The sequence below is a fragment of the Malus sylvestris genome, chromosome 12, assembly GCF_916048215.2.
Source record: "Malus sylvestris chromosome 12, drMalSylv7.2, whole genome shotgun sequence".
In the NCBI taxonomy this organism is placed as follows: Eukaryota; Viridiplantae; Streptophyta; class Magnoliopsida; order Rosales; family Rosaceae; genus Malus; species Malus sylvestris.
This window is the reverse complement of record NC_062271.1, coordinates 26,915,291-26,926,083: the sequence shown is the minus strand read 5'-3', so window position 1 is coordinate 26,926,083 and position 10,793 is coordinate 26,915,291. Positions and strand designations below refer to the sequence as shown.

At 40.0% G+C, this 10,793-nt stretch overlaps 1 protein-coding gene and 1 pseudogene across 1 annotated transcript; one reads left to right on the top strand and one right to left on the bottom strand.

The window, feature by feature from the left end:
* Nucleotides 1-3,705: 3,705 nt before the first annotated feature.
* LOC126592311 (protein NRT1/ PTR FAMILY 4.5-like) lies at nt 3,706-6,773 on the bottom strand (annotated as a pseudogene).
* Nucleotides 6,774-8,232: 1,459 nt separating this feature from the next.
* On the top strand, nt 8,233-10,515 carry LOC126591956 (pentatricopeptide repeat-containing protein At3g56550-like). Its single transcript, XM_050257692.1, has one exon. The coding sequence runs from the start codon at nt 8,701-8,703 to the stop codon at nt 10,462-10,464; it is 1,764 nt and encodes a 587-aa protein (XP_050113649.1). The 5' UTR covers nt 8,233-8,700; the 3' UTR covers nt 10,465-10,515.
* Nucleotides 10,516-10,793: the final 278 nt, after the last annotated feature.

The window sequence follows — 10,793 nt, the reverse complement described above, 5'->3', positions numbered from 1 at the left end:
CTGTCGGTACGATTCATCTCTTTCGGCCATTTGCATTCAGGCAAACCGATCACCTTCTTGTCCAACAGGTAACCCAGCATGGCAACCACATCAGAGTCGGGGAATGGATAAGTCTTCTCCTCAAGCTCCTTCAAAGTGCGTCTACGCATCTCTTGATCACGAAAAGCTTCGGTTTGAATCGCCTTGCCTCGTGTAGGGATTTTGACGGGAGTTGTGTTAACCGTCATTGCTTCCTTGGTGGATTTCCACACAGCCTTCTCCACCTTTGTCTCAAGAACTTTGTAAATCTTGTAGTCAGAGATCGGTTATTTCTTCCCATGATGGGCGATGCTTAACTCTATGTCATGGGCGCGGGTGGCTAGCTCTTCGAATGTCCGTGGTTTAATGCCTTAAAGGATGTATTGCAAACCCCATTGCATACCTTGGACACACATCTCGATTGAAGAGGTCTCCGAGAGCCTGTCTTTGCAGTCGAGGCTTAGAGTGCGCCATCTGTTGATGTAGTCAATGACCGACTCATCTTTCCATTGTTTTGTGCTCGTTAGCTCTAGCATGCTCACAGTGCGGCGGGTGCTATAGAAGCGGTTGAGGAATTCCTGCTCTAATTGCTCCCAGCTGTTGATGGACTCAGGCTCTAGGTCCGTGTACCACTCAAAGGCATTTCCTTTCAGCGAGCGCACAAACTGCTTGGCAAGGTAGTCCCCTTCGGTCCCTGCGTTGTTGCAAGTTTCAACAAAGTGGGCAACGTGCTGTTTCGGGTTTCCTTTTCCATCAAACTGCATGAACTTTGGTGGTTGATAACCCATTGGCATCTTCAGGGCATCAATCTTCTTGGAGTAGGGCTTCGAGTAGAACAAGGAGGTATGTGAGCCCCTTTCGTACTGTGCCTTGATGGTGTTGGAGATCATCTCCTGCAGCTGCTGGATAGAAAGAGATCCCATGAGTGCCGCTGCTTGGTCTGGCTCCAGGTTCACATCGTTTTTCTCTACCTGAGGCTTCTCTTCTTCGTCATCTCTTCTCTTTAGTGGATCATTCTCTGGGTCGGCATTCTCGTCGTCATGTGGCTCCAGTCGGCTGACGAGTGCAGCGATTTGCAAGTCTTTTTCTTCAATAATCCGTGTTAGCCTTGCGATCGCTTCATTCATTTGAGCCAGTTGTTCTTCGATGGAGGTAACGCCGATGGTCATGACTTGTGCAACCAATAGACGTGACTTTCCTTTAGACATCCAAGATGCTGACGAAGAACGTCGTTGGCTGTTTTGGGATGTCATCTTGTGTGCCCCCAGCGAGGTCAGGTTGATGACATACTTATACCTTTGATGCTCCCTTTGCTCTTTTAGCGGTACCAACTTTGAAGTGGCATGTTGAGGAGCAGTTGTGGCGCCAATGGATTGTCCTTTTACGGTAGAAGTGCTTAGGACCCTTCCCTCAGTGTTTGCGAGAACGGCTTGTCCCTTGCTTGATGCCATTGACTTTGAGGTGTGTTTGGATTCCTTGAACGGAGAAAGAGATGAGAGGTAGAGATGGTCCCACTGGGCGTGCCAATTTGTGAACGCGGAAAATTCCTGAAACGAAAGAGACAAGAACAACGTGCACAAACAAATATTTGTATTTGATGATTTTGGGTTACAATCTCTCTCTATTTTGATCCTCTGATTCGATCTCCGTAAGGTGTTGATTTGTGGATGTTTCGTTGATCCAAGGGCGGTCGAGGCTTGATTTTGGATGAACTGTTGGAAGTTTCTTCAAGGGCCGTGGGCTTGATCTTTGAAGGTGGATTTGAGCGAATCTTCAAGGAGCCATTGGGGCTTGATCTTGAGGATGAGTGTTTCTTCAAGGGCCGTTGAGGCTTGATCTTGAAGAACAGTGATGAATGGATCTTCAAGGGCTTTTGGGCTTGATCTTGAAGAACGGTGGCTTGTTGATCCAAGGGCCGTCGGGGCTTGATCTTGGAAGAACGATGAACGAAGAACGAAGAACACTTTCTTCAAGGGCCGTCAGGGCTTGATCTTGAATTGGTGGATGATTGTTGATCCAAAGGGTCGTTGGGGCTTGATCTTGGAAGAACGATGAACGAAGAACAAAGAACACTTTCTTCGAGGGCCGTCGGGGCTTGATCTTGAATTGGTGGATGATTGTTGATCCAAAGGGCCATTGGGGCTTGATCTTAGGATGAACGATGAACGAAGAACGAAGAACGAAGAGAGCTTTTTTTATTCTTCGGGAACCTGGATGCTTGAGAGCTTCGGAGTTTCAGAGCTTCAGAGCTTCAAGAATTTTGCCTAATGATTTTGGTCCCCCCAAAAATGAATGAAATGACTTCTATTTATAGAAATTTCCAAGGCCTAATTTTGAATATAATATGCCAGATGAAATAAGTCATTTCTGCCAGGTGTTGACACGTGTCCTATTTGATGACTTTTCTAACTTATTTCGATTTTTTGTTTAGACATACGCTACGTGTAAAATTTATGTAATACATGAGCGTCGAAACTTTGATTTATCGGTCAACATTTATTTACCGAAATTTCGATGTCTACAATTATACTTACAATTAATCTCTATTTTTAAATAGGTGAAAATATATTAAATTTATAATAATATGCATAAATATTTTATTTCCTTGCCACTAATACAACAATATATAAAACACACTACATTCAATTTGGAATGTGAAAACAAATAATTCTATTCATGCAAAATTCTAATTCCTTTCTACCACATGAAAAATCTAATTACTCTAACTCGAAACAAAATAACTCGGAAAGCATTATACTTAATCATATTTCATCCAAAAATTGTCCACAAAATAAATTTTTCACCGACTCAGAAAGAACTTTGAAATATTATATGAAAAGGTAATGCATCTTAAATTTCTAATGGTATTCAATGTCTTCTAGTTTCTAGTTTCTTGATAGACAATAAATTAAATGCCATTAAATGTGTTCTAGTATCTTGCTAGGTAATAATATATGCATGCATTCATAATATATCTTATCGTTTAGGAATTTCTATCTTTAATTGAAGAGGAAATACTATATGCATGCGTTCATGTCAGCATATATATCCTTTCTATAAAACCATGAGCTCCAAATAATGTCAAATGGTAGTGTAAGCAAGTGTTAGAATAAGGGACTAAAAGCATTGTGCATAAATATGTAAAACTAAAAACTAAAAACCTAAAACATGTACAAAGTATTTACATAAAATATATAGTAGTTGTTCGCTAACTCCAATATACATATAAAGAGTTGTTGATCCTATTTTACCAATGTACTTCAAAAATGTAGTGCTTTGACTACTGAACAGTGGTTGGCATCTCAATCCTTCCAACCCATCTCATTAGGAAGAAATATGTGAACAATGCTGCATCATTTTGTCTGTGTAATGATAATCTGAGTTGATAAGAGCAAAATCCCTTCACCAGCCTAACGTAAAAATAAGTCCAACTAAATTCCCCAAATTCTAATTATTGAAAAAAATGAGATCCATTAGGAGTTAAATAATAGCGACATACTGTGCAAAGATAAGATGCCATACAACATATGTCATTTGATCCAAAAGCAAAAGTGGCAATTCTAAATGAGGCATCACAAACAGATCAGGCTAAAACATTATCTCATTCTGTATATATGCCAAAATCATTTTGTGTTCATGAACCATTTTCTGATTCTTATTCAATGCACAAATAATAAATATACAAATTTGTTAACCTTTAGTTGACTCTCGACATGTGCTCGTAAGAGGGCTCTTCCAACATCCTGAAATCATGTCAAGAGTTAAAAAGGAGCAAGAAAATACTAATAAAAGCTCTGTAAAATTGAGGCAGAGCATATTACCTTATAAGGCCTCTTTAAAATCAGGTGGACCAAGTTCTATTACCATGGTTTCATCATCCAATTTGCCAACCATCTGAAAAATGAAGAGAGAGTATCTACTTAAGTAAAATCTGAAAAGTAATAGCAAAAAATTAGTCGATTCAGAGCATACGCCATTGAGATTGTGGAGAGGACTCGAGCAACCCTACTAGGGTAAACATGTCAGCTATGCCAAAAATAGCATATTGGAACGAAAGGCAGAAGAGAGATATGGGCTTTGTTATGTCCTTGTTGGCTTGATTCTTTCTTTTCTGTTCCACCATGCCCGCTACTGCCATTGAGATTGCGGAGAGGACTAGTCCAACGCCAACGCGCTGAAGCTGCGTTATGCCCGATGGGTGCTTTGTGATCTTTCGCGCAAAAGGCACGAAGAAGAACTCGTACAGCAGGATGAGGATAGACATGAAGAGGAGAGGGATGACGGGAATAAATGGAGCCGGAACCTCGAAGGAGCCTAAGTGGAGGTCCATGATGCTTCCTTGTTGGACTGAGAATGTTTGGAGTTGTGCCAAACAACTGTTCATTATGATGGTGCTGAAGAGAATTGGCAACATTCTTGTTAGGACCTTCACTTCTTCTACTTGTGTTACTGTGCAAACTTTCCATGGTTGGGGCTTGGAGTCTTTGCCGAGTTGGCAGCTTTGTCTAGACAACTGATTCAATACCATTAGGCAGTAATTAGTACATTATTGTGTCATAGCGAAAGGTACTAATTTCTTTTAGCAAATCGTCACGTGTGCAGCACATAAAAGGTAAGGGTAGTTGACAGATGTCCTCAGAGATAAAATTCCATGCAATTGAAAATACAGTAACAAAAGTTTCAATTTTGCGAACTGCTGCGTCGAAACTTTGTGAACTGTGTCGAAACCTAAGGCACTAATTTCCTATAAACGGCCAAAACATGTTTTTAGTTCTTGTAGTTTTCACAAAGTTCTACTTCGTTTTCATATTTTCAAAGGAAATTCGAGTGTGAGGGACGTGATCAGGGTAATTTTGACGAATTTTGTATCAACAATCAACATAAGTTGACGGATGTCCTCGAGTAGATTGAACAATCTGCAACTACACATTTTCTAAGAAAGAAAAAGTGAAGTGATCTACTTAATTGCTATTTAAATCAAGTAAAAAAAAATTATTATAAGCTTCCAGAAGAAGAATTAATGCCAGGGAGACCATTTTTTAATACCATTTTTGTAAACCACCTAATGTGGTGGTTGATGATTGAATTTCATTTTGATTCAAAGAAGAAATCTAACCATCAACCACCACACCATATGATATATAAACTAAAAAGATGGTTTGTCTAATATCACTCATTTTAAAAACTTCACACATCCTTGTCACCCCTCAAATCAACAAACAGGTATCCTGGTCCAACAAATTGTCCACCTTCAAAGGCAAAGCCCTACTACATGCACAAAAACTTTGAGGTAAACTTTTGATTGTATTATCAATTTTGTCCTTAATTGTGTGTTTTCTCTCTTTGTCAAATATGAAGAAAGTTTAGAGCTAATTTATTGGTGAACTTTAATTATGAATTATGTAATATCACCTGAATTGATTTGTATGAATAATTTTTTTCTTCAGCATAATTTGTTTCCTTTTCGCTAATTTCGTACAGTTCATCAGAACTCCCTGGTTGTGTTAAATGTCTGTTTTTTATTGCGACAACAATAACCTATCACAACATTTAGACACATTAGTTATAGGCGTGTGAAAATGTAAGTTTTTGTGCTAGTGAGTTTGATTAGATAGAAAGACAGATCTTTGACCAGAGAGAGAGAGAGAGAGGCAGACCTGAACGATCCTTATAATGGGGCTGTCGCCGGGGACTTGGAGACGATAGAACGGATTACCCATCGCGAGAACAGTGAACCCGATAAAGGATGCAACAGTTGCTATCAAGAAACCCCAGTACCAAGCTACATTCATGCTAACATACACAATCGCTGTCACATCAATAGTTGCTCCAACTGTAGACTGAGCATAAGCCAATTGAAAAATGTCGCGAGCGACTTCCCTTCCTCTTTCCGGTTAATCTGGTCAACACCAAGTGCGGGCAGCGCTCCCCTCACACCGCCTGATCCCAGTGCCAACAAGCACAGGGATCCAAAGAGAATGGCAGCGATCCGGCCTTCGACAGAATTTGCTGTGCAAGTTTATTTTGGTTGCAAATACTTTGCATAAGTTTGCGTTGTCATCATCACCAAAGCCTAAAATTTTAACAAATTTTATAGAATTTTGTGAGATAAGTAAAACTGGAGAACTTGAAGAAAATAACCAAATGATGTGAATTTTTTACGTTACCAGTATATCAATTTTGCCAAAAATCAGGCATGTTGTGAATCTGCTCAAGTATATGTCCGAAATGAAGCCTCCAACTAGGGCGAGGAGGTAAGTTGATCCCATGAAGTTTGTGAGAAGGTTGGCGGAGTGCGCCAGATCTAAGTGCATCACGTATATAAAGTACAGCACCATGCTGACCATGATCGCCATGAATCCCATGTGGTCCAACACCAGCAACACTACACAGGCAAGAAGAAAATGCATTGTAAACCAAAGCATGCAAAAGCAAGCATATAACTAGATAGAATTCTGGACGGAAGTGATTTCGAACACCCTTTTACTGAGAATGGCTGCTTACCGAAAATGAAGCTGGAGGCAGTGAATCCTCCCTTCTTCTTCTCCATCGGCTCGAGGGAGCTGTAGGTTGGGTTGGCATTCTCTTCTGCCTGGTGTGCAGAACATTGTGAAATACATTAACTAAAGTAACTCCAAAACACAGAAGACATACAAGATTTAGGGTTTTTTTTACTCACCATGGCTAAAAAATTGAGAATAAATTAAGTTGAGAATATTAGCTTTATGGCACAAGAGGCCTTGAACATATAGCATTCAAAGAGGCCTAGGATTTAACCTTTAAGCATCAGATTGATCGCCTTATTTTTCTCAACTTTGTACTCTCTTTTTCTCTAAGTTTATGTTTCTGTCTCTCTTTGTCTCTTTACCTCTCTGTCTCTTTGTGTCTCTTTTTATCATGGCGCATCCCTCAAATGTAGGAATGCAACTTGGAATTTTTACCTTTTTTGGTGTTTTATTTTTGTCCATTTTGCATTTGACCATGTCATGTTTCATTAGGTTTGATTAAATGTCTGGAGATCAGGATAATTTTTAACTTATAGATGGCATTAATTGTATGCTCTCGGCAAACTCTACGTTCATTTTTTTGGTTGATTCCTCCATGAAGTTTTTCAATGATTAGAATAGATGTCAATGAGAGTGGATTGATATACTTTGTGAGGTTAATATTAATAAGTAAATATCACACAGATTTCCCATCTATATTCAATTCCAACAAAAATAGAAGCGAGTCGGAGGTTACAACAATCAAACCAAAAAGTTGCTCATGTAACACGTCTATTCTCTTAGGGTAACCCTAAAAGGAGACCCTGTGGGACCATAAGCATCTGCCTGTATTGTATATTGCATATTCATCAAATCATTTTATGTATGAGGCCATAAACAGAAATCATTTCCACAAAACAGTGAGAACTCTCGCATACAGTCTTTGGTGATTCCACACTTCTTGTGCGGCTGTGCCGGAAGCAAGATTCGTATTGGTACCATCGATATTGCTAGGAGATGCTTGCACGATCAAGAAAGATATCCAATGCTCTAGAGAGACGAATACCTTCATTTTCACAAGGAGAAATTCTAAAATATTCTAACTTAAACGGAAGAGGAATTTAAACTTGAATATAAAAAGTGCAGTGCTAACCATGCACCTCTTTTAGTTTTTATAATTTAAACTTGAATTATAACTTCAAATGAGATGGAGTTGAGCTAGGGACGGAGCTAGAAATTTTTTCTAGTTAGGGCAACCGAAAACAACTAAGAAAACTTTATTACAGTATGGTTATACACAATATGATATTAAGGATGATTTCAAATGATGATGTATCACATTTCCAATGTTACAAAATTTTCAATATAGCAGTGGAAGGTGGCGAAGTGATGAGAAAAATATAAGTACATGATAGGCAAGAGAGGGTTTTATCGGTTTGAATAACAGAACAAGAGCACTATTGCTCATATAATATTTGATGTGGAGTATAAGTAGAATGAATGTATGTTGGATATTAGATACATATATTTTCTTTAAAGATAACCCATATATATTATATAATTGTAGTCTGCAACTAAACAAATGAATTACTTGAGTGGGGGCATCTGCCCCCAATGAGTCTTCATTGGCTCCGTCCATGAGTTGAGCAGACTCCTACGGTTGGCGCACTTTCTTTTTATGTTAGGTATGCAAGATTAATTTATGCCTCAGCCCATCTCTATCAAATTTGAAGATATTATGCAGTGTTTTAACGCCATCTTAATTGGAGGTTAAGGAGATCAGACCTGGTGTGCAAGTCTCCTTTGTGGCAATCTCTCAAAACCATAATTGTCCAACCACTGAAATGTCGAATCCCAGGCTCATCAGAACCGTCTCGTGCTGTGGTTGTTGCTCGTTCCCGGTCCAGTATCGGCTGCAAAGCTGCTAATGTAGGCTTCATTTCTTCGTGTTTTCAGGTAAATTGCTTACCTGAAAAGGTAGGTCTTATATTAAGTACGGTTATCTCATACTTGAACAACTAGGTATCAGATCACTTTCTCAAACCGACTTTCTCCTATTGTAAATGACTATTATGTTCAATTCTCCCGTCCCAATACCGCTTGTATAAAAATTTTAAAATGTTTACCTAACAAAACGGCCGTACGTACGTTCTACTAAAACATTAAACACTTCCATCCCAAACCCACAATTACTCAAATGTGCCAAACTTCAAAAACCAAAGCCATCCTATCCTTATTGCAAGGATGCAACAGCCTCCAACGGTTCAAAAAAATCCACGCCCACGTCATCACCAACGGTCTCCAACCCCACCCCGCCATTTCAAACAAGCTGCTCAACTTCTGCGCCGTCTCCGTCTCCGGCAGCTTGCCCTACGCTCAGCTGCTCTTCCACCACCACCTCCAAAACCCACAAACCCAAGACTGGAATTCCCTCATCAGAGGCTTTTCCAACAGCCCTTCTCCTCTCCAAGCCATTTTTTACTACAATCGCATGCTTTCATCTGGTTCCGATTCTTCCCCTGATACATACACTTTCTCCTTCGTGCTCAAGGCCTGTGAGAAACTGAAGGCCCGGAAGAAGTTTGAAGAGATTCATGGAGCTGTGGTAAGATTTGGGTACGAGAGTGACGTCGTTGTTTGCACCAATCTTATGAGGTCGTATGCGGGAGATGGGTTGATTGAGAGTGCAGAGAAGGTGTTTGATAATATGCCTGAGAGAGACTTGGTGTCTTGGAATTCTATGATTTCGTGTTACTCTCAACAGGGCCTTCACCATGAGGCGTTGAAGATGTATAATGTGATGAGGAATGAGAATTTGGGTCTTGATGGGTTTACGATTGTTGGATTGCTTTCGTCTTGTGCTCACTTGGGAGCATTGAATACTGGAGTTCAGATGCATACAATCGCTAGTGAAAAGGGGCTTCTGGGGAATGTTTATGTTGGGAATGCGCTTATTGATATGTATGCTAAATGTGGTAATTTGGATAGTGCTCGTAGTGTGTTTGAGAGGATGCGGAAGCGGGATGTTTTTACTTGGAACTCCATGATTGTTGGGTATGGAGTACACGGTTGTGGGGACGAAGCAATCTCATTTTTTGAGCGTATGTTGGTGGAAGGAGTCCAGCCGAACTCCATCACATTTCTTGGTTTGTTATGTGGATGCAGTCACCAAGGCTTGGTAGAGAAGGGTGTTGAGTACTTCAATGTGATGATCTCTAAGTTCAATGTTAAGCCTGGAATTAAGCATTACGGGTGCCTGGTGGATCTGTTTGGCAGAGCTGGGATGCTCGAAAGGGCACTTCAAGTTATTAGGACTTCTCACGCCCAGGACGATCCAGTCCTTTGGCGGACCCTGCTTGGCTCTTGCAAGATTCATAAGAATGTAGAAATAGGGGAAATTGCCATGAGGAATCTAATCCAGCTAGGGTCATCGAATGCAGGGGACTACGTACTTCTTGCTACAATCTATTCAAAAGAGAAAAATGCAGATGGTGTTGCAAAGATGAGAAAGTTGATTAAAACCGAGGGAGTAAAGACAACTCCTGGTTGGAGCTGGATTGAAATTGGCGATCAGGTTCACAAATTTGTTGTGGACGACAAGTCACATCCTGACACTAATGAAATTTATCGGAAACTGAGAGCAGTTGTTCATCGAGCTGCTCTGCACGGTTATGTGCAGGAGAAATGTCTTATCACAACTTCTGAGTTTCCCTTCATAGACACAGATTGTTTAGGAACTTCTGCTTCATGTCACAGCGAGAAGCTGGCAATCACTTTTGGCCTGGCAAGAACTCCAGAAGGAACGCCTTTACGAATAGTTAAGAACCTGAGAGTTTGTAGAGATTGCCATTCGTTTACAAAGTTTGTTTCACAAGCTTTCGATCGAGAAATAATTGTTAGGGATCGTGTTCGGTTTCATCACTTCAAGGGTGGATTATGTTCATGTAAAGATTATTGGTAACTTATCCAAGTGATTTGAATAAAATGAGAATTTTTTTTCCATCCAATAAAATTTTCCTCGTGCCATCGTAATTTCTCGAAGAAAACAAATAAAATGAACACGGTGAGGCAGAACACTGGAAGTTCATAATCTAATCTGCAAGTTGTAGATTTGAAGCACGTAGTAGTATAAATAAATACTTGGAAAATATGCCTTTTGTTCCCTTGAAGAAGGGTTCCAAATTATCTTCATCCTTATCCGTTCAAAGTCAATTCTTTCAGATTTATAGAAGAACTGGGAAAACAAGTATATTTTTTCAGAGCAGGAATGGCAATTAACCATAGATTTGC

Bases quoted from the DNA above. Each gene is read 5' to 3' on its own strand.
- LOC126591956 (XM_050257692.1), top strand. From the start codon at position 8,701: ATGTGCCAAACTTCAAAAACCAAAGCCATCCTATCCTTATTGCAAGGA.